We start from the raw sequence: 25,121 nt of genomic DNA on the forward strand, positions 1-25,121 counted from the left end.
ATACTCATCTTTTAAGGGTAAACACAGATCTTCTTTACACAACACAATAGATCAATTAACCTTTAGAATAGTGAGGGGACATTAGCACATCAATAACCTGTCAGAGGAATGAATCACACATGAAATTCCTTTCTACCTCTACAGACATGGCTAGCAGGGAGCAGTACACTGAGACATATAGGCAAATGTATCACAGGGTGGAGCTCCGCTTTAAAGTGGTTGTAAAGGAAACATTTTTTTCCCCTAAATAGCTTCCTTTACCTTAGTGCAGTCCTCCTTCACTTACCTCATCCTTCGGTTTTGCTTTTAAATGTCCTTATTTCTTCTGAGAAATGCTCACTTCCTGTTTTTCTGTCTGTAACTACACACCAAATGCAAGGCTTTCTTCCTGGTGTGGAGAAAGCCTCTTGAGGGGGCGAGCAGGAGTGTCAGGACGCCCACTTACACACAGCTCCTTTCTCTATCTGCAAAGTAGATAGCGTCCTGACCCTCCTACTCGCCCCCTCCCCCCTCAAGAGGCTTTCTCTGGAGTTTCAGACAGAAGAACAGGAAGTGAGCATTTCTCAGAAGAAATAAGGACATTTAAAAGCAAAATTTAAGTATGAGGTAAGTCAGGGGTGCCCAACCTTTTGAAGGTCGAGGGCCACTTAAGCAACTTAGTAACCAAACGCGGGCCACAATAAGCAGAGTGAGCAGATGACAGGTCTGTGTCCAGTCTGCATATGCAAAGTACACACAGACCAATCGACTCTATGGGCCCTCTGATCCAATCAGATGGAAGGGGATGGATCCACTTCTCTTTTTTTTTTGTAGATCTGATTAGAGCTAGGCAGGTGTAAACGGACAAAAATCTGTTTACATATGCCACTCCATAGAGGTGAATGGAGGGTCCGAATGGGTCAGACCGATCATGTGAAAGGGGCCTGATGCTGCTTTTACACTGATGGTCTGTGGTCTACCCACACTGTGGGTGAGGCGCAGTGTACCTGAGGTTTTCCCGCCAGTTAACTGCACATTGCCATAAATGTCTATTATATCCTGCAGGTGTGGTGCACTTTCTGAAGAGCCGCGTGCTTCCTCTACCGCCGGCTTCATTCACAACATTGATGCTCTGGGATGGTAGGTCGACAACCTGCAATCTTTGCTTGCCAACCAGCCATCCCAGAGCAGGAGGTCTCGGGCCACATCAGAAAGCTCAGTGGGCCACATGGGGCCCCCGGTTCGGCACCCCTGAGGTAAGTGAAGGAGGACTGCACTAAGGTAAAGGAAGCTATTTAGGGGAAAAAAATCCTTTACAACCTCTTTAACTGCAGTAGAGACTGACTTGGCAGTGCTGTCTGGTAGGGGTGTAATGGCTCATTTACAGCCCTTTCTGCAGTGGACTGGAGAAAGTGCAGAGAAGGGCAACCAAACTGATAAGAGGCATGGAGGAGCTCAGCTATGAGGAAAGATTAGAAGAACTAAATCTATTCACTCTTGAGAAGAGGAGAATTAGGGGGGATATGATCAACATGTACAAATATATAAGAGGTCCATACAGTGGACTTGGTGTTGAGTTATTCACTTTACGGTCAACACTGAGGACAAGGGGGCACTCTTTACGTCTAGAGGAAAAGAGATTTCACCTCCAAATACGGAAAGGTTTTTTCACAGTAAGAGCCGTGAAAATGTGGAACAGACTCCCTCCAGACGTGGTTCTGGCCAGCTCAGTAGATTGCTTTAAGAAAGGCCTGGATACTTTCCTAATTGTACATAAAATAACAGAGTACTAAGATTTGTAGGTAAAGTTGATCCGGGGTAAATCCGATTGCCTCTCGGGGGATCAGGAAGGAATTTTTTCCCCTGCTGTAGCAAATTGGATCTCATGCTCTGCTGGGGTTTTTTGCCTTCCTCTGGATCAACTGTGGGTATGGAGTTGGGTGTATGGGATTGTACTGTGTTTTTTATTTTGTTTGTTTATTTTTTGTGGTTGAACTGGATGGACTTGTGTCTTTTTTCAACCTGACTAACTATGTAATTATGTAACTATCACTTTACAGAGCCGTTTGATGAGCAGCGTTGCATTTCATTTGAATGGATCGTGTTCGACAGTGGTACTGCCTGGCGAATTCTACATGGTGTTTCATTTTTCAAGCAAAGCATCACGGCATGCATACAGCCTTGAGTAGCTGCAAGTCCTTGTTTAAGTGGGTGGTCAGGGGATATTTACATGTTTAGCAGTGCACTGCTGGAGAGATCCATTTTACGGGTAAGTCTGCCATACTAGCACATTATGACATGAGCCTGCAATGAGACCATTTTTTTTCTCCCTTAAACAGTTTAGTACCTCTTTAACTTCATACACTGAATGTTCATTTTAAATGGTCATTGGGATTAGCATGCATTAGTACATTCTGTTTTTTCATGTCACATGTCAAAATGAGCAATGGATCAACATTCACTTTGCTAAGTGAACAGACCCCTCTTTACTGCTCCAGGTGTTATATGCCTTTATATAATACTGAGCGGATGTATAAAAAAAGAGGAATAAACTGTAAAAGTGTTGCTGATATAAAAAAAAAGAAAGTTACAGCCTAGCTTTTTTTACTTTTGCCAACACCATCTATTATGGTGCTTTACTAATATAAATTTTGCAGCACTAAGGACAGATCCAATTATTCTCAAAAGGCAGGTTTATGTTTCAACTGCTCTAATATCAGCTTGGCATTAGAAAAAAAAACACTTTTCTTCATAATACTTTCTTCATAATACTTTTGCACTAAATACTTTGGGTTTGTTAGTGTTACATTCAAATGTCGGTTTATCCTCAGTAAAAAGATAGCTCCGGGCTGTACAAACTTGAGTGCCAGCCTTCTGCCTGTGAGTCAATTAGGAGAAGACCTCTAATGTCCTGCTCATTAGTCCATTACAATTTAGTATAATGCTGGATTGTTCAAGAAAATCACTTCCAAAGAGACTTTCATTTTCAAGGGTGAGCATCTGGTTTCTTCATTACAGTCACAATAAGAACACTTGAGAAACTCCTTGCTGAGTGCATCAGCATGCCCAAAAACAAAAGTGAATGAGCAGATGTTTTGCAGGACATAAAAGGGAAGAGCGCCAGTATAGCCTGGAGCAACCCACCCTGGCAATCTTACACTATGGGCGTACAGAAACATGAAGCTATACTCTGAATCAAAGGAAGAAACTTGAATTCATCATGTCATGGCTGGCAGAACATCTAGCCCACCATTGTGTATAAATGTAATTATTGAAGAAATGCTGAACCTTTTACAATGCGGGTGGCAAGTAAATCGTATACCATCAGTTTTCACATCCTTAAGGGACCTCTTGCAATAATATAGTTGATAAATGTTTTTTTGACTTCACAAAGTTTACACGTTCTATAACTATATTAAAACTACATCTATACATATCTAGCTGTCATGATACTTAATTTAAAGCTCATGGTAAGCTATTCTTGAGAGACACACTTACATTGATATTAGCATTAGCGTCTATAACGGGTCTTGAGCTTGTGTCAATAGGAAAATACAGCTGACTTTCAAGTGCATTCCGCTTATATTAAAGATCAGTTTGAGATGCTTTAGAGATCATTGACTTCACACCAGTATAGCGCTATAACCTGCAGCCACGGGTGCATGCTATATAGGAGCAGAGGTGCTAACCCATTGTCACAAAATAACACTTCATCCAAGTCTCTGTAAATTAGCACATCACAGCATGCTGCATTGCTATGCGGTGCAGTTCTAACACAACAAAATAAAAGATGGTTGACAAAGGTCCTAGGGGCAGTTTTATTTATTTGGTTAGAACCCAGTCAATTACTTTAAATGCAGAAAGAAAACATCAACCAGCCCAGGACTTGTATTCATTGTCCAAGCATGTTTTGTTTATTCTGTGCAAAGCCTTTCCATGTGCACCTTACCCTAAAAGCTAATTAGAAATTAGGGTTGTTTTTGTTTATCTTGTTGGAATTCTTGTGGGGTCATATTGCATGCCTTTGGCTGCCATTGTGCTGCACTGGTCTTCTGGTGTGTCCCTGTGCCTTTAAAGAATAATGGGTTCCCTCCAGGCATACCGGCCCCTAATTTATCCTTTGCTGTATGCCCCAACATGGAGGTTCTCATAGACTAGGGTGGTTATAAAGAGGGGTGGCTTCCAAAAAGCTGTGCAACTAAAGCCTCTGTTTTGAATGCATATTGTTAGACAGTGTAATTTGTCTTCTGATGGCTAGCTGGAAGGTGTGCTTGGAAAAAAAATGATTTTGTTTGTTCAATACAAAAAAGGAATATGTGGATATAATTCCCCACCATTCCCTTATAAATAAGTACTTAAAACTAACCAACAAGTCCATGTTGTCAACATAAGTAAGTTTATTCAGTAAAAAAAGCCCTAACAAAAATGTAAAGAAGGCTTTTATACAGTAAAACCTTGGTTTGCGAGCATAATTAGTTCCAGACACATGCTTGTAATCCAAAGCACTTGTATATCAAAGCATTTTTTTACAGGGTATAACATAGGAGAGAGGCACCTCTAAGGGTAGCAATAAGTTGCTAAATGTTGTTCATTAAATGTAACCATATTGCTACACTAAGGACCTGTACACACAGGCAACAATCTCGCCAGGAAAAAAACATAGTTTTCCCTGACGAGATTCTTGGCAAGAATCTCTTGCCGCCCGTGTGTACACACTGACCTTTTCAAAAGAACCGCAGTTCTCTTGAAAGGCAAGAATGCGGTGACGTCATCATGTATGGCGAGCATGCACTTGTCACATTCGATGCCGTCGCCACCATCTTGCTTCACCCTACCTATGCCGTGGAAGCTACTGCGCATGTGTCAAAGTAATTTCGAGCATGCACGGGTTTCCACGGCGACAGGTAAGTATACACACTCTCGGGTTTCTCGTCGGGAAACAGGCCGACAAGAATCTCGACGAGAAAAAAGAGCGCATGTTCTCTTTTTTTCTCGTTGAGATTCTGGCCAGATTTCCTGACGAGAAACCTGAAAGCCTCGTACACACGAACGGTTTTCTCGGCAAGAAGCAGTTTTCTTGCTGTTTTTTGCCAAGAAAACCGGTCGTGTGTACGAGGCCTTAGAGTCTCCTCTATTCTTTTTTATACTCAGTGACATGACGCTACTCTTATATCAAGACATCCCTTGTATATCAAGGCAAAATTTATTAAAACATTTTGCTTGTCTTTGCAAAACGCTCTCAAACCATGTTACTCTCAAACCAAGGTTTTACTGTACTACATAAAAACATAGCAATCAGTCTTATTTCCGATTGCTGCAGATGATTGGCTCATTTAGGTTATTGAACTTCACACGTATTACTGTGCAGTGTATTCTACAACTGAGTAAGTCAAACCACTTTGTGCGATTTCATTTAAGATTATATCAGCTAATGTTTTTGTTTTCACAAGGGAATAACAATTATGCACCAGCTTATTTAGTACAAAACAATTTGCATGTTATTTAGCAATTAAAATGTCCTTATTGCTCAGCTTGCCAGGGTTTTGTCTGCACATATGAACGGAGCTTTTATATGAAATGCTCCAAGTCCTGGAAATCTAGGTGAGATTTTCCAACAGAATTGCTGTGTATATTATAAAAAGACAAAAACAAAAAAACAAGCAGCATGTTATATGGAGTCATAAATTACCTCTGTCTCCCGTCAACCTGCAGAAAAAAAGGCTGGGGCACCAAACAGGGGTACATTACAGGCACATGAACTTGGCTTTAACTCTGAAAATCGTAACTATCATCAACACACAAACGTTAGCAAAAGTCGTTTTATAAAGTCCATCTGTCAACACCATAATAAATGAATCACTAATTAGTACTATAAAAAAGCCTAATGTTGGCTAGTCCTTTGTTTAGAAAGATTTGCGAAAAAACAAGCCAGAGGAGCCATTAGCTTACAGTATAACAGCATGCTATTCTTTCTCAGCAAAATCTGATTGGTTGTGAAAGATTTGCAAAAAAACAAGCCAGAGGAACCATTAGCTTACAGTATAACGGTGTGCTATTCTTTCTCAGCAAAACCTGATTGGTTGTGAAAGGCGAGATTACTCTTTTTTTTTACTATTTTTCTTCCAACTGTTTTCATTCAAGATCAAGTCAACTCTGTGGTGTCACCTGAGACGTGAGACAGACATGTTTTCATGTGTATGTGTGTATATAACTAATATATATTTCTATCTTGCTAATCTGCTGAATGGTTATAGATGGGCAGATCTCATAGGAAAGTGTCAGATGCAATTTATTCCCTGAACAAAGGAGCAGCTGATCAAATGGACAAACATTTCATAGCATGCCACAAGATTATTCATTTTAAACTACCAATTACACTTTCCATAATATTACTATTCCCTTGTTGTTTCTCACAATTGTAATATACTTCTATTTAGTCTTTTGACCAAACTTGCTCTGCACCTCCGGATTTCATGCCTAGGTGAAAATTTACATAGACCATCACCCCCCCCCCCCCCCAACACACACACCCTCAGCCATGGTCACATCATGTATCCCAGCAGGCTTCAAGCCATCATTGTGCATGTGCCACAGAGCTTTAGCTAGGGGCCAGCTACCAAAACCCCAAAAAAGAAAGCCAGCTTCTGATAATATAACAAAGGAAGATGGCATGGGACCTGGCAAATTTCTGCAGAGAATGCTGGATTTGCTGGGCATGGATGTCTGTTTATTGAGGAGGAAACTCCAGCCAACAAAGTAAGAGAAACTTAAAAAAAAAAAGAAGAAGTTCCTCTTTAACATTGCTGATGTCATTTCAGTATTCCAGCTGACCTACAGTCCACAATTCATAATGCTTAAAACTGACAGTGGAATGTTAAGATGAATATGGGAAGCAGTGGAATGAAAGAGAACAAGGAATGATAGTAAGCATACACCCTAACCACTGTTTATGGGCATGTGTCTCATTGTACTGAAATATGACCAAATGATATAACATACTATGCACTACACATAACGGATGTCAGAATGTCATTACACTTTCCTCTAGTTTTAAATAGCATCACACAATACTGAAACCCAATAACAGTTGAATCGACACATTAATAGCATCTAATCACAATATATATATATATATATATATATATATATATATATATATACATATATATATATATATATATATATATATATATATATATATAGATCCCCAACTCTGTGTTCAGATCGTGAAAACACTTCTAACTAAAATAAAATGTGCAAGAAAAAAAAACATCCAAAAATACTCTGACCCGAAAAAATTACTGCTGCTACTTTAACCCCCCATTAAACAAATATTGTAAAGTAATCAAACAATAAATTTCTCAAATCACTAGTAGCGCTGCTTATATGTTTTTCACAGTGCTTAGTAATTTGAGCAATATATTGTTCGATTACTTCTAGCCTTAGGAAATATACCATTTTTTTGTTAAAAGTGTTAAATGTGGCAACTTGCTCTAAGATTGTACATTCTATACACTTACAAGCCACTGAATTTCCTTATGATACTATATATAAACCATGCACACATAACTATAAATATATGCATATACCGTATACACGCACAGATGGGCATAACACTTCTGTACTTTATATATGATGTACCAGCCAAATCATAATGAACCATTTATGGTGTCACATAAGGGACTCAGAGATACCTGCTCAAATTTCATTAGCAGCTCCTGCAAGCTGAAGTTCATGCCAATCATTGTCAGATACATCCTTTTTGGACTACATCTTCCTGGTAAGCTTCCTGCAGCCAGTCTCCTAAGTCTTCGATACAAAGCCTTTTTATTCACAATGTCATACCCACAGACATGATGGCTCTATACTACAGGCCACAGTTTTCATGCCACAATAAAACAACTTTCTTCTCCATTCCACCAAGTACATCGTTCGGCTGATCTTGCATAGAAGACAGTCCATGGCTGCTTTGTTAACCGGGATCCATGACTCTTAGCGGCAGCCTGTGAATATCACTCGTCAGCACACCGTGGTAATGACCCGAAGACCTTCCAAGTGTTGTCTCCAGGACTCGTGGCTTTTGGACTAGTCTCAATTACACACAAGGAAATACTTGATGTGATTGTAGCAAGGAAATAGAAATCCTATTTTAAAGTGTGGGGTCCCTTTGGAACACAACGAATACACGTGGGATATTAAGAGCCATTCCACAGGTAGCAAAATCCAGTGCAAATAAAGAAACTTCTAAATACTGAAAAAAGTGGTCATAAAAAGAAGAAGACTATTGATATTAGTTAACTTCATGTAAATTGAGTAGTGGTCCTATGTTACCATAGTGATAACAATGCCAAGTGCAGCCTCTCATCCTGTCTGCAAAGATGCTGAGCTCCGGCCGGACTATAACGTTCTATTCTGTGCTCGCAAACTGTACAACTTCACGTGTGAGGCTGTTGCAGGCTGACTTTCCATTCTCAGTCCTGGCTGTACGAACGCTAACCTTAACCATTGTGAGCTGTTGTTTATTTTCATTTTTTTTTTCATTCAACATTCTCCTGTTTCAAACCCCCCTTAGCTAGTCCAGGGTTTAAGAACACTCCTACTTCCTGAGGCCTCACTCTCTGCTCAACTCCTGTGCCTCAGGAGAAAAACGTAGTAGAAAGCTGGAATTGCATGCCCACACTCCCCTCCCTCCTGTCTCCCCTTAAAATGAAAACAGAAAAGGGGCATGGAAAGGAAAGGCTCCACGTTCATGTTGTGTTTAACCCATGTACAGATGTCAGATCCACTCCAGTCTTCCCTGGAAAACACAGTATTGCCTTCAGTCTTTCATGTGAACAGTTTAACTCTCTAATTGGCAGGTGGGGGGCACTAAGGCCGGGGGGAAAGGGGAAAAACAATACAATTTTATATGTGTTAACTGCACTGGGAATGGAAGCACACACATAACACATGGATATTTGAAGTGCAACAGCTGGAAAGGTGTTTCCATATAGCTGTTTAGCAAATGTAAAATAAATAAATACTGTAAATACCGCAAGTATAGGGAGAGTTTCATCTCTAGAAAAGCAGTTAAATCTGCTGCATGCAACAGAAATAGCAAAATCAATAAAGGATTTTAAATTGATTGTGGATAACTACTTTAAAGTAGTTTGAATTACTGAAGAATATGAATGAAGCATATGAAAGCACAAACATTTTTTTTTTACTTTTTTGTTGCAAAATTGTCATCAGTTTAATGGATAAAGGCTAGGCCTGTTTTTTTTTTCTAATATAGCTAACTGCAGCATATGGTCTCATGCACACAGATGTAAATAGACCTCTGTGCCACTGTGCATTAACCCTTATACAGATATAGGCCTCATTTACACAGACATATCTAGGCATAAAAAACATGTTTCTCACACCTGTGGAGCCAGAGGTAAGGTGTACAGCAAGTAAATAACTGGTTGCCCCTATACTCATGTGGAGAAGCACTGGAATTTACCTGTGCATGATTGTATGACGTAATTTTCACATTCATGATATTACATTGTATGGGCATTCGCAGGTAAGCACAAATGCAGAGAGATCAATGTTTGTATGCATAAACGGGGCATACAGTCATTCACTTCAATGGATGCTTGTGCGCCCCACTTGTTTTTTTATGCTTGTTATTTTTATGCCTAGTTACACCTGTGTGTATGAGATCAGGGACTAATGCACATGGGAGCAAAGGGCTGTACACTGCAAAAACTAAGGGAGGGGGGGGCTGAATATAATCGTAGCATCGATGCATCATGATTCAGCCAATCCGGGATTCTGCATCGATGCTACAATCGGCTAAATCGATTGGCAGATGATGTCACCCGATGTGCCACGCTCTGCCTCTCCTCACAGAAAAATAAGCAATTTGAAAGAGGAGCCATGGGCGTTAGTGGCACCCTCTTTTCCCATTCCCCCGCCTAGCTGCTGATGTCATCCCCAACAGCTCAGCATCGCCATTTTACAGGCTGCTGTGGGAGACCCGGAAGAGCGTCCCGACTCCTGTCCTGTATCTTCCATCCTCCTTACACGCTGCTGTGGGAGACCTGAGCGAGCAACCCTGATTCCTGTCCCGTGTCCTCTGTCTACCTCACAGGCTGCTACGGGAAACCCGATCGAGGGTCCCCATCTCTTGGACACCGAATGTGCTTGTCCTTAGTCCACCTTACACTCTGATCGGGTATCAAGTAAGGACAATAACCTCCCATGGGTTTTTCTATTTAACAATGGCTATAAATTAACTGTCATTTAAACAAGCATATGGTAGCAATGGCAAGTAGGTGCAAAACTTCATAATTTATCTAGCATTGTGTTTCTCTATCAGCAACATATTTATCCCCAGCAGCAAATAACTCAATAGTATATCTACCCAACAGAAGTACATTTACCTTTAGCTGCATATGTTCTCCCCCCTGCAGTGTATATACTGTACTTCCAGGAGAATATGTACTTTTTTTATTATTATTATTATTATTATTATTATTATTATTATAGTGTGATTTGTTAATGTGATACTAAATGGTATTATTATTTTTTCTTTAAAAAAAATAATAATATATATCATACTTACCTGCTGACTGCCTCCTGTAGTATCTGTGCGATCTTTGAACCTCTTTTGTAGCATGTCTGCATTTGCTGACCCTCTCCTGTAGTATGTCCGCATTCTCTGACCCTCCCCTTTTAGTATGTCTGCAGTCTCAGACCATCTCCTGTACTATGGTTGCAGTCTCTTACCATCTCCTGTACCATGTCTGCAGTGTCTGACCATCTCATGTAGTATTACTGCAGTCTCTGACCATCTCCTGTAGTTTGTTTACAGTCTCTGACCCTCTCTTGTACTATATGTCTGCAGTCTTTGACCATCTCCTGTATCATGTCTGCAGTTTGACCATCTCCTGTATCATGTCTGCAGTCTCTGGCCATCTCCTGTATCATGTCTGCAGTCTCTGACATTTTCCTGTAGTATGTCTGCATTCCATGACCCACTCTTGTAGTATGTCTGCAGTCTCTGATCATCTCCTCTAGTATTTTGGGGGGAGCCTGGGGCTCCTCTTTATGTTGTTGTCTGCTGTGTTTAGACTTTGCTACATGCAATGAGTGCTGTCTTTTTTTCAAGAACAGATAAATAAGAAAACATTAGTTCTTCTGACTGCTTGAATTTTTGTGATGAGAACCACGTTCAGTAATCGTGATACATCACAGAATCGAATTGATGACATGATAATCATAATCAAATCGAATTGTGAGATCAGTGAAGATCTAATTTTGTGCCTGGGAGTCACAGATGTTGCCTACAGCAGCCTGTACAAATCAATGACAGGATGTGGCTGCACACTGGTAAATGTATATATAAGCGTATACATGTACCTCCATACCTGCACAGATGTATACACTCGGATCTGCATCTCCTAGCATACAGCAACAGCTTGTCTGTTCAACCCAACAGCTGTTCTGTGAAGCCCTCAGAGGTTTGAGAACCTTAGTGAACAAACAGCATCATAAAGGCCAAGGAACACACCAGACAGGTCAGGGACAAAGTTGTTGAGAAGTTTAAAGCAGTGTTAGGTAAGGAAAAAATATCCCAAAACATCTCATGGAGCATTGTTCAATTCATCATCCAAAAGTAGAACAAGTATGGCACAACTGCAAACCTACCAAGACATGGCTGTCCACCTATACTGTCAGGCTGGGCAAGGAGAGCATTAATCAGAGAAGCAGCCAAGAGGCTATTGGTAACTCTGGAGGAGCTGCAGAGATCCACAGCTCAGGTGGGAGAATCTGTCCACAGGACAACTACTATTCATGCACTCCACAAATCTGGCTTTTATAGAAAAGAGTGGCAAGAAGAAAGCCATTGTTGAAAGAAAGCCATAAGAAGTCCAATTTGCATGTGGAAGCCATGTGGAGGACACAGCAAACAAGAGGAAGAAGATGCTCTGGTAAGATGAGACCAACATTTAAAAAGCCTAAAAGTAAAATGCTATATGTGGCGGAAAACATTGCGCATCACCCTGAACACACCACCCCCACCGTAAAACATGTTGGTGGAAGCATCATGTTATGGGGATGCTTTTCTTTAGCAGGGACAAGGAGGCTGGTCAGAGTTGATAGGAAGATGGATGGAGCCAAATACAGGGCAAACTTAGAAGAAAACATGTTAGAGTCTGCAAAAGACTTGAGACTGGGGCAGAAGTTCACATTCCAGCAGGACCACTGACCCAAACATATAGCCAGAGCTACAATGGAATGGTTTAGATCAAAGCATATTCATGTGTTAGGATGGCCCATTCAAGGTCCAGACCTAAATCCAATTAAAAATCTGTGGCAAGACTTGAAAATTGCTGTTCACAGACGCTTTCTATCCAATCTGACAAAGCTTGAGCTTTTTGCAAAGAAGAATTGGCAAACATGTCACTCGTTAGATGTGCAAAGCTGGAAGAGACATCCCCAAAAAGACTTGCAGCTGTAATTGCAGCGAATGGTGGTTCTACAAAGTATTGACTGAATTGGGATGAATAGAATTGCACGCTACACTTTTTACAAATTTATTTGTAAAAAATTTGAAAACCATTTATCATTTTCCTTCCACTTGACAATTATGTGGCACCTTGTGTTGGTCTATCACATAAAATACCAAAAAAATACATTTACATTTTTGGTTATAACATGACAAAATGTGGAAAATGTCAAGGGGTATGAATACTTTTTTCAAGGTACTGTATATCCATACGTAAAATAAAATACTTGACTGCATGCACGTTTACATTTGTAAGTACGTATACAGATGTGGTATGTATAAATACATGTGTTTGATAAATACAACACACCAAGCTGAATTGTATATAGTCACGCTTGCTTCGAGATGCCCATGTGCCACAACAATCTTTTTTTTTTGGTGTCCAGGGCTTTCCTAGGTCATTTAAAATAATCAACAGCAGGTTACCCAATTATTTGAATCGGTTACTTATAAAGGCATGTTATTATTGTTATTATTATAATACAGGATTTAAACAGTGCCAACTGGTTATGCAGTGCTTTACAATATAAATGGAAGATAGTACAACTGCAATACAATAAAATACAGCAGGGTTAAGAGGGCCATGCTCATTTCTAAAGCTGTTAACATGACTTTCACCAAAAACGTGCTCATGATGAACCAATTGCTGTCACTTAAAATTCAGAAGATTGACCTGCAGGGAATGTTTGGTGAATGGCAGATTGACTGCTTTATAAATATACCCCTTAAAAATTACACAATTTAAGTGATAGTAAAAAAGAATGATCCCAGAGGTTTTCTGCTAATTATGAACAGTTACTATGAATACAAAGCAGCTGCAGACCTTTCTTTTCATTAATGAAGAGCAGATGACTTATATAGAATAAACTGTTGGTACCTGTTACAAATTACTTACATCGGAGCAAGGGAAAATCATGCAGATGTCAGGATAAAGCTGTCCAAGGCTGGGTTTTATAGTTGTGTCCCTAGAAAGTGATGTACAACTCAGTTGGAATGGGCTGGAATCTCCCGACAAGCCTACATACCTCAATCAAAATGCACTGCAGCGGGTATCAATGCAAAGCTAATGACACCACAAGCACAGGTCGCAAATGCACTGCATTTGCCTGCACCAGATCATATGGTACAGTAGTTCTAGGTCCTACCAGATGCCATTTTCTTTCTTTTTCATTTTCCTTGCACCCAATTGGGTATTCTCTACAAAATGAAGATTCACCTCATTTACTGAGATCTGAGGACAATGATTGTAAAGTGCACAGTCTATTTGCCTTCAGAAAATCAACCCTGATGTGATACACATCTTATTTAAGCTCCAGCCAAAAGGGGAAGCTTTGCTTGTTTGCACCCTCCCCCATCCACTGCCACATTTGTTGTTTGGGGGGAGGAGCAGGTACATCTTTTTGATCTTCCGGTGATCTAAACCACAAGTTCGGCCTCATTCTCCCGCAGTCTTGTGGGACACATCACAGGTCCCAGAGGACTACGGGGCCATTCACAAGGCGCGGTGCAGCTCATACCTACGCAGTAGGAAACCAACTTCCTGTTTCCTTTACTTATGGCCGCACCTGCACCCGAAGCCAATTAAAGAATTGGTTCAAGTGAGGACATTGCTGGATCCCTGGATAGGTAAGTGTCCTTATATTAGAAGTCAGCCTGGAGTTCCTCTTTAAGTCATATTGTACTAGTATGCACTGCATACTAGAACATTATGGCAGACTTATCTGCACATGAAGCCCTCCAGCTCAGTGCTGTCACGGCTCCCTGGCGCTTTCATCTTCACATGGTCTTCTTTCCGGGGTTCGTGGACTACGGCTGTATGAATGGCCACAGTACAGAGCTCTAAAGGTATAGCATGAGCAAGCAGTTAAATTGATGGTAAATGATCATAGTTACATAGTTAGCCAGGTTGAAAAAAGACAAGCCTATCCAGTGCAAAAAAAAAAAAAACAATCCCATAAGACCGCAACAGCGGCGAGAGATGGGACGCGGGTGACATCAGGATGATAAGATCCACTCCCACAGGGGAGGAGCTTACCAATAATGATGTCACCCGTGTCCCATCTCCTTTGCCGCTGTTGCGGTCTTATGCTGTGATTTTATCACTCATCCATCCGTTTGGATGGTTTTTATCCTTATTGTACTGTTTTGTACTGGCCTCAGAGCCTGTTATCATCGTTTGGAATACATTTTATTAGTCTGCACTGAGATCTTGTCCATCTTTATTCCATCTGGTCTCCATCCATCATCCTCACCTATTGATGCCTGCAAGTACTGCTGCAATATCTGCTAGATCGAATTCATCTTTATCTTTTCTCCCATTGATGGGAACAAGGACGTTTGACCACTTGTTCATTCAAATGGTCCACCTCATCTGGTAAGCAAGCATTATTCTTGATAGTGGAGGAATTGTCACCGTATTTGAAAATTGTCTACACCACGGGGTGCCACTGCTGCTCCTACTATATCAAAGGGAGGATTACAAAGAGAACAAGATACCTTCTCATACAAGTGGACAGTACAGCAGGCACATATGAGGAATATGAAGTTTTGGGGTAACTAAAGCTTTAAGTACAATGTCACAAGAATGATGAAAAATGTGTGGCAACATCCCCTTGGGCCCAGATATCTAGGCCTACCTCATCCATGATGTGGACACACAAAGAGCCAAAAAAGGAAGCTGCTCCGGGTTTTTATGTATACTGCAGGGACAAAGACCAGTGACACAAGGCTGCCAGTGGTTGCAGAAGCAAAGAAATTAAGCTTGGGCTCTTTTTGGCCTGGCTGCATTGTTTTGACACTGATAGATCTTTCTGCTTTCCTCACTTTACAGCATTCAGGCAAGTACAATTCAACATGGCTTAATTACTCTGCTCTGCTTCGAATCCTATTCATTTCAAAAATCCATATTTTGAAGCAACTTGATATCAGGTCAGAACATAATTATTGACATATGCAACAAAACTTGTTTCGTGCAGGGAGCTTTGGGAATAGATTTTTCTATCAAAATCAAATATGTATATGTATTTTATCTAAAGTAAACATACAGTACTTTAATTGGTACTTTTTTTTCTACAATCACACCTGCAACACGTTTTAAAATTCTGAATATAACTAGTTGGTAAACGTATTACACATCCAACATTGCAAAGGAACAATAAAAATGAAGGGCGTCAAAAATAAACACCTAAGCTGCAAGGGACTCTTTTCTGCAATAAAATACACTGGGGTAGATTCAGGTAGCTGTGCAGTATTCACAAAGCACTTGCTCCGTAAGTTGCGGCGGCGTAGCGTAAATGGGGCCGGCGTAAGCCCGCGTAATTCAAATGTGGAAGGGGGGGCGTGTTTTATGCTAATATGTGATGACCTGACGTGATTGACGTGATTTACGAACGGCGCATGCGCCGTCCGTGTACATATCCCAGTGTGCATTGCTTCAAATGACGTTGCAAGGACGTCATTGGTTTCGACGTGAACGTAAATTACGTCCAGCACTATTCGCGAACGACTTACGCAAACGAAGCAAAAAATTCAAATTTCAAAGCGGGAACGACGTCCATACTTAACATTGGCTGCGCCACCTAATAGCAGGAGCAACGTTACACCGAAAAAGCCTTACACAAACGACGTAAAAAACTACCGCCGGGCGCACGTAAGTTTGTGAATCGACGTAACTAGGTAATTTGCATACTCTACGCCGAAAACGACGGGAGCGCCACCTAGCGGCCAGTGTGAGAATGCACCCTAAGATACGACAGCGTAAGAGACTTATGCCAGTCGTATCTTAGGCTAATGTCGGCGTATCTTGCTTTCTGAATACAGAAAGAAGATACGCCAGCGCAGATTTGAATTTACGCTGCGTATCTATGGATACGCGGGTGTAAATTTTCTCTGAATCCGGGCCACTAGTTTTAAATATAGGCACAATAGCCACAGCAAATACAATTGTAATCCCTGATTCCACACTCGGCAATCTACAGTCATTACATAATCAATAGAATGTGCTACATGGGTTACTGTACTAACACAGAATCCAAATCCTTCTGGCAACAATACAATGGTTTTTGTTTTCAAGAATATAACAAGCTTATATCCGATGAAGTAAATCTCTTAACAAGAAACATGCTGCACCATATAAAGTGGCTATTAATTTATACAAGAAACAAATGTTCTAAATTCCAAATCTGTACCATACAACAATTTTATTTCTTCCTTCTGTACTTAAGGAAAAAAAAAAACAAGTAGGGAACTATTCAGGAGAACATTAGATGGAATCACCTGAATATTAAATGTTCCCTTGAAAAGAGTTGTGATATCTTTAAGCATATGCTCTAAAGCCCACAGGTTAAATAAGTTTACAGAAAAAAACACATGTTTAAGGTTTCTGAAGTCACACTAATTATACAGTGGGAATTGCTAAGAGAATAGTAATCAATTACCTAATGAACGGAACATATTCAAAATCATCCACTCATCATTTTTTATGTTTTAATAAAGCTATTCTGTCAGTAATTTTAAATATTTAAAATTAAAACTCCTGCCTAAGGAAACATATCTGATATTAATTTAATTAGATTAGCCACAGGCCAGTGAATCCAGGCCTCCATAAATAGGTGATGCAAAATGGGGCACATGCGCAGAGGAGGGACTGCTTACTATAAGGGGAAAATGCCACAACAGACAGACACTTACCTCATTAATGATTTTTGGAGTAAAAACAAACACTGACCTCATTCTACGCTGATTAAAGCTGCTTAAGCAATAAACACAGACCCTAAAATTGTTACACTGACAGAATTCTTCTATTTTTTTTCAGTTAGAAGTGTTTTTTTTTTTTTTGCTCCCTCATTTTGGATCCTAAGGAAATAATAGCTAGAAGGACACTATAAGCCTATTCTAGTTGGAAAGAGAAGTTGGTCCTGGTATACAAGAAATGTGTCCTGCTTCTCTGTACATAATATTGGAGTTGAAGGGGTTTAAGCTAGAAACAGAAAAATCATTGTTTTCCTTTTTTTGTCCTAGCTGTAAAATGTTCTCATATATTGCCTCTGGGTGTTATTTACGAAAGGCAAATCCACTTTGCACTACAAGTGCAAAGTGCACTTGAAATTGCCCTGAAAGTGCACTTGGAAGTGTAGTCGCTGTAGATCCGAGGGGGACATGCAAGGAATGATAAAATCAGCAGAGCTTCCCCTCATTTCAGATCTACCCCTCATATTTACAGTGACTGCACTTCCAAGTGCACTTTCAGTGCAATTTCAAGTTTACTTTGCACTTGTAGTTAAAAGCACTGCTTTACCGTCATTTTAGTGGCGCTTTGGCTAGCGGCCAAAAAAGGGTTAAAAACCCCCCATAAAGCATCGCTGAATGGCTTTGCAGACGCTTCTAATCGGCGGCACTGTGAGGAGTGAGCTTTGTGTTACCCTGGCAACCAGGTAGTGTGGCGGAGTGACCAAATGTGGCTGTCAATCATCTACTCTTCAGGCAGCGGGTGAGTCGCTCGGGACATCCGTGCCCCTTGGGATGCTCGGTCCCCTTACATAAGTGTGGGCTGTGCCCCCCTGATGGCGGCCCTGATGAGGGATGCTCTGGTGTACGGCAAGGACTCTGATGTAAGGGGAAGAACTGTGGTGTCTGGTGTAAAGGGGAGCTCTGATGTAATGAGTGCTCTAAGAACCCTGATTTACCATAGCGTACTTACTTAGAGGCAGTAGAGAGAAGGGGGAGGGGGAAGACTTGGTCCAGTCTGTATAATGTGTCCGGGTCTCAGATAGTCTGAAAGATGGACGCATGATTCCAAACCCGAACTGTCCGGGTGAATCCCGAACAGGTGGCAACCCTATTCAGGACTCTCAAGGTGCCAGTTTGAGAAGCACCAGCAGATGTTTTGTGAGCAGAGAAAACTGTATCTTAAAGTTGATGTACAGTAATGCCTCACATATATCCAGTGAAGGGAACAGCCTCATATGATACACAGGGATGAAACAAATCTCCCTATATAAGTTTTACATGTATATTTTCTGTCTTAATCTTGATATACTGTTTAGAAAGTGCACGTTCTGTTAGAATTTTCACTTCCTGGTTCTCCTGTAGGAGGAGATCATTCCTAGAGACTGTGAGAAAATGATTGGAGGAAAGGCACACACCACCCTCCCCACACATGCAGAGCTTACCTGTGAATTGTTTAGATGGCTGCTAATCTATTTATAGTTACCTCCTCCGAAACGCACTTCTATCTCCGGGCCTCGGAGAGCTTGTCAAAGTTCTTAGGCTGATAACAGACAAATGGAGCAGGACAAAGCTACGAGACACGGGGCTTTCAAGAGAGATAACAAAACACTACCGATATGTGTGCCCAGCTCAAATTTCATGAATCAACGTACACTCACTTTAAGTTTTCTGTGGATTTGATCATTCCAGATCAGGTTTGGAAGCCAAAAGGTTCCAAAGAGTATTAGGTGGGAGGGAGCCTTCAATCCTGTATCCGGGCTAATTACCTGCAGCCTGTGTGAGTGCACAGGTAGTCAGGATCATTACCAGCCAGATCTAAGCATAGCTCAGGGCAGTATTTTCCTTTATGTTTGCTGGAACCCCTGTGAACCATGCTTAGGCAATCCATCTGTACTGAACTTTGTTTTTTCTTTTAATACAAGTGGACTACCAGGCCCTTATATACAGTTCCTGTCTGGCATAGACTAACTTAAATAGTATCTACCATTGATCTCCCATATCACAATAAATATTTTATGATTTTATAGCCCTGATGAACGTGGCATTTTTGAGGTCCCTCAAGTGAGTTGGCTTGATCCTTTATATTAATTCATATTTGAATAAATATATGCATGGACAATGAAATACTGGTGTGGCACTTTAATCTCAGATCCTAACATGTTCCCATGTCCTTGTGAGGGTGCAGAACATGGCAAAAGAGGTCAACACCCCCCTTGTACCTGTTGTAATCTGTAGAACATGTTTTTGTTTTTCTCCTGTAGACTCCTCTTTTATTATTCCTATTGTGGCACCTGTGAATGTTACTGAGAATGGGGACATCTTTTGTCTCTGCACCTAAATGCTAACAGCTTAGCACTATGGAAACCACCTGACTCTTTGAATCTTTTACCCACCAGTGCAAACTACGCAGGCTAAGTTTAGCTTGCATCCAAACTGCCGTATCTCTGAAATGAAAGGTGATCCGCATTCAGGCCGCTTTTCAAAAGTGTTTTGCTTCAACCCCATAAATGCAACGGAAAATAGTTGGAAACAACTGCGCTAAGGTAAGAGATCGGGATTAATAAGCAGCAATTAGGTTGTGTATAAACAAAAAATAACGAATGAGAAAGAAAAATAATTGCGCTAAACCCAAATATGCACTCGTATTAAGCAAGTGTATGTGAAAACCATTGTATCTATAAATATATAATCCAATGGAATCAGGAAGTCAGGGTTACCTACCCTGCTGGTAATGGTGTGTATGAACCCAGTGATCAACAACATAAGTAGTGATAAACCATAACTTCAAAAATGATTAAAGTAAAATTAACAACATTAGTATTATAAAGTCCATGAAGTCCAAAACTAATTTTTTGAAAATAAATAGTAAGTCCATATGATGAATAAAGACACCCGTGAAGATTCCAGAAATATTGTAATTAATACACCAGACGTGAATCCTCCACCGATCATGCAGCTGCTTACCAGAAGTCTGGGTCCTGCCGGACCACTATCCACATATCTCTCAACCAGAGATTTTGTAAGTCAGTAGTAACTCCTCCACTTGCACTAAAACCACTCCGTGCTCAACGAGGGATATAGAAGACAACAAGACAGAGCTCCACATAGCATAAATCCGGGTAGTTTATTTTAAAAACAGCAGTAAGCATATATACATACAACTCACATTTAAGTTGAATAAACCAGCATTTGGCCTGTAACGCCGGCCGGACGTGTCCAGGAACAAAAGAAGGCCACTCGCTTGGAGAAATGAAGGGGATGGCGTCCACACGTCACTCACTCCACCCGACGCGTTTCGTGACAAGATCACTTCGTCTCGGGGTACGAGTGGCGTGGGACGCCACCCCTTTATATAGGAATACAATTTCAATTAATTAATAAGGCAAATTCACTAACCAAGCCTCGTCCCGGGATTCTCACACACACCGGAAGTGTATTGATCTGCATCCGGGTCACAAGTCAACCGGAAGTCATTACCCATAGGTTACTCGGTGACACCGCCCAAATGGGCGGACACTTGCGGCGTATGTAACATCCACTGCAGCGAGGCGTGGTAGGAACATCTGAGGGGCGGGACTGTGATGTCACTGCTCCAAGTTTAACAATACAGTTCAGCACATCAGATGATGGAATATCGAGTGCTGCACACGATCGCAATACGCGCCACTGAACAACATCCGAACCACCACCCGGCCGGGGAACTGTGTATACAAATACACATTACATGTAAAATTAAAACATTTAAAAATGAACGTTAGGTGCTAGGCTGCATCGTAACGTTATGAGCCAAACCTCACTATGAGTCTTTCGCGCATGCGCCCATCCAAATGATTGCGCTCCACAGAGCGGCTCACCGCGATGACCCTGCACGTCCAAGCACCTCCGCTCCCTCTAAACCAACAGCAAAATAACCTCACCACGTGAGGTGTATAGCTGTTGATAATTGGATCTAGCTATAAATGCAACACCAATAAACTGCAACCACATGCATTGCCCATTTCCCTCCATTTGCTTGAATGAGCAGAAGCCAGTCGGCTTCTAACTTCAGCTTGTTAAATTAAGCTTTGACAAAAAAACTGAAAACTGATTGGTTTCTATGCAGAACTGCACCAGATCTTTGGTGTGTAAAGCTGCATAGAACAAAAATATGACATTTTGGGGACCCACCAAAATGAACATTAATATAAGGTAGGGTCTTTGCAAACAGATTATTTAAAATAAATATACCCTTTCAATGGTCAGTAGTTCTAATCCATTAAAGTATCTGATAGTAGTAAATGCTGCCAGAATTTGCATTCCATGCCTTTGGAGACAAGGGGCCAGATCCACAAAAACCTGACGTAACTTAAAAAATCCAATTTAAGTTACACTGGCTTAAAGTTTCTACCTAAGTGCCTGATCCACAAAGCACTTATCTAGAAATTTCAGGCTGTGTAACTAAAATTCCGCCGGCGCAAGGCGTTCCTATTCAAATGGGGCGAGTCCCATTTAAATGAGGCGCGCTCCCGCGCCGGCCGTACTGCGCATGCGCGTCGGCCGTACTGCGCATGCGCGAAGTTACGTTACGCCGAGTTTTGAGGATCGCGACGGCTTAAAGTTGCGTCGGGGAAAAAAAAAATGACAGCGGCATGCATTCCTGAGGGAGAACTCCATGCCAATTTTCAAAGAAAAAACCGGCATGGGTTCCCCCCCCAGGAGCATACCAGGTCCTTAGGTCTGGCATGGGTTGTAAGGAGACCCCCCCATGCCGAAAAATTGACGTAGGGGGTCCCCCTACAATCCATACCAGACCCGTATCCAAAGCACGGTACCCGGCCGGCCAGGAAGGGAGTGGGGACGAGCGAGCGCCCCCCCCCCCTCCTGAGCCGTGCCAGGCCGCGTGCCCTCAACATGGGGGGGTTGGGTGCTCTGGGGCAGGGGGGCGCACTGCGGGCCCCCCCACCCCAGAGCACCCTGTCCCCATGTTGATGAGGACAGGACCTCTTCCCGACAACCCTTGCCATTGGTTGTCGGGGTCTGCGGGCGGAGGCTTATCGGAATCTGGGAGTCCCCTTTAATAAGGGGGCCCCCAGATACCGGCCCCCCACCCTAAGTGAATGGATATGGGGTACATCGTACCCCTATCCATTCACCTGGAGGCAAAAAGTAAAAGTTAATAAACACACAACACAAGGCTTTTTAAAATATTTTATTATTCTGCTCCGGACGCCCCCCCTGTCTTCGTTATTAGCTCAATTACCAGGGGGGGCTTCTTCTTCCACTCTCCGGGGGTCTTCCGCTCTCCGGGGGGGCTTCTCCGGACTCCGGGGGGGCTTCTCCGGACTCCGGGGGGGCTTTTTCGGACTCCGGGGGGCTTCTTCCATCTTCTCCCCTCTTCCGCTCTTGACTCGGCGAACCCCGGTTCTTCTGCAGCTCTCCGGTGCCTTCTTCTTCAGCGCTGGCTGCCTGCTATGTTTGTGTGTTAGCTCGATTTCAAACAGGCAGCCGGCGCGGTCTTCTGTGGCGTCAGGGTCTTCTGGTCTTCTGTTCTTCCGATGTTGCCTCGTCGCCTGTTGTCGCTGTAATGATGGAAGCGCGCCTTGCATCACATTTATATAGGCATCACCGTCCCATCATGCTCCGGTAGGTACCCACGTGGTGGGTGCCTACCCACGTGCACCCACCACGTGGGTACCTACCGGAGCATGATGGGACGGTGATGCCTATATAAATGTGATGCAAGGCGCGCTTCCATCATTACAGCGACAACAGGCGACGAGGCAACATCGGAAGAACAGAAGACCAGAAGACCCTGACGCCACAGAAGACCGCGCCGGCTGCCTGTTTGAAATCGAGCTAACACACAAACATAGCAGGCAGCCAGCGCTGAAGAAGAAGGCACCGGAGAGCTGCAGAAGAACCGGGGTTCGCCGAGTCAAGAGCGGAAGAGGGGAGAAGATGGAAGAAGCCCCCCGGAGTCCGGAGAAGCCCCCCCGGAGTCCGGAGAAGCCCCCCCGGAGTCCGGAGAAGCCCCCCCGGAGAGCGGAAGCCCCCCGGAGAGTGGAAGAAGAAGCCCCCCCTGGTAATTGAGCTAATAACGAAGACAGGGGGGGCGTCCGGAGCAGAATAATAAAATATTTTAAAAAGCCTTGTGTTGTGTGTTTATTAACTTTTACTTTTTGCCTCCAGGTGAATGGATAGGGGTACGATGTACCCCATATCCATTCACTTAGGGTGGGGGGCCGGTATCTGGGGGCCCCCTTATTAAAGGGGACTCCCAGATTCCGATAAGCCTCCGCCCGCAGACCCCGACAACCAATGGCAAGGGTTGTCGGGAAGAGGTCCTGTCCTCATCAACATGGGGACAGGGTGCTCTGGGGTGGGGGGGCCCGCAGTGCGCCCCCCTGCCCCAGAGCACCCAACCCCCCCCCATGTTGAGGGCACGCGGCCTGGCACGGCTCAGGAGGGGGGGGGGCGCTCGCTCGTCCCCACTCCCTTCCTGGCCGGCCGGGTACCGTGCTTTGGATACGGGTCTGGTATGGATTGTAGGGGGACCCCCTACGTCAATTTTTCGGCGTAGGGGGGGTCCCCTTACAACCCATACCAGACCTAAGGGCCTGGTATGCTCCTGGGGGGGAACCCATGCCGGTTTTGTTTTTTACAAATTGACGTGGAGTTCTCCCTCGGGAAAGCATACCAAATGCCGTCGCTGCAATGGGCCTTTACAAGGTGTGACTAACTTTACACTTTGTAAAACGAGCCCTAATTTTACACTTGCAAAATAACACTTACGGCGCAAAAAAGAAGCTAGAAAGCTTTGTGGATCGCCTTAAGTGCTAATTTGCATACTAGCAACGGCATTTCGACTCGAAATGCCCCCAGCGGCGGATGCGGTACTGCATCCTAAAATTAGGCAGTGTAAATCAATTACACATGCCGGATCTTCTGTGTAACTTTGGAAAAAGCCTTTTGAGGATCGTTTCCAAAGTTACACACAGACTGAACAGCACTTAAGTCGGAGTATCTCTTTTGAGGATCTGGCCCAATGGTCTTCTCCTACCTATGTGATCTGCGAAAATTGATAAGCTACAACAAATGGAAAGTTTAACAGCTTCCTTGAAAGTCACAGAGGAGAAATTTTGACATACATGGATTGAGTTTACATGCTCTCAAGGATATAAAGCCATTTAGGATCAGACAGTCTAGGTGAAGTCAGTTCTATGGCATACATGCTGAGATTGTTGGAATGGATGGACCCACCTCAGCGCCCTCTCCCTTCCCTTTACCCCACCCCCCCTGCCCATCTTTCTCCATATTCTTTATTTGTATTTATTTGATATCGGTTGGAGTTTGTTATACTCCACTGTAGTTCTTATTCCCCAGTTCCTTTGATGCATATGATATGGTGATATTGAGGCTGATCTGGGGAGTTTCTATGTCTCTCGGTGGGATACAAATATAATGTGTATGTAATATCAGGTTGTTACGCTTTTGTCATTGTCAACTCTTTTGTTACTATGCTTGTGAAACTGCTGCATGTAAAATTGTCTGTGACCTGCATTTGACATTAAAACTTAAGATAACGAATTACAAAAAAATATATATCAGAAGGGAAAATTGTTTGTGTTACACACAACATGCAGTCAATTTTATTTTTTTCAAAGTTTTCTATAGTTTAAAAAGCTAAATTGCAAGAAGCATATCTTGTTTTACCTGAGCCCAAGCAATACAATAATGAAACTGGTTGGAAAGTCTCCCTACCAAATTATCATACTTACAAGATAAGCAGCAGAAAAGTTAATCAAGAGCATACTGTATATTCCACTTTCGTAGTGTGTGGCTATTACACACTTATACTTGAAAACAATGTGCATAAACACACATGAAATAATATCTT

The 25,121-nt window shown here is 42.4% G+C and overlaps 1 protein-coding gene across 11 annotated transcripts in view; it reads right to left on the minus strand.

Moving 5' to 3' along the window:
• Nucleotides 1-25,121, minus strand: part of UTRN (utrophin) — a 910,930-nt gene that overhangs the window by 314,465 nt on the left and 571,344 nt on the right. Inside the window, exon 1 of one of the 11 annotated variants that reach the window (XM_040350832.1) lies at nt 7,674-8,612. The exons of the other annotated variants lie outside the window; for them this stretch is intronic. Coding sequence (XP_040206766.1) covers nt 7,674-7,736 — 63 coding nt within the window. The 5' untranslated portion in view covers nt 7,737-8,612. Of the gene's footprint in view, nt 1-7,673; nt 8,613-25,121 lie in introns of those variants that run through there. 11 annotated transcript variants of the gene reach the window in all.

The sequence above is a fragment of the Rana temporaria genome, chromosome 4 (assembly GCF_905171775.1).
Source record: "Rana temporaria chromosome 4, aRanTem1.1, whole genome shotgun sequence".
Classification (NCBI taxonomy): Eukaryota; Metazoa; Chordata; class Amphibia; order Anura; family Ranidae; genus Rana; species Rana temporaria.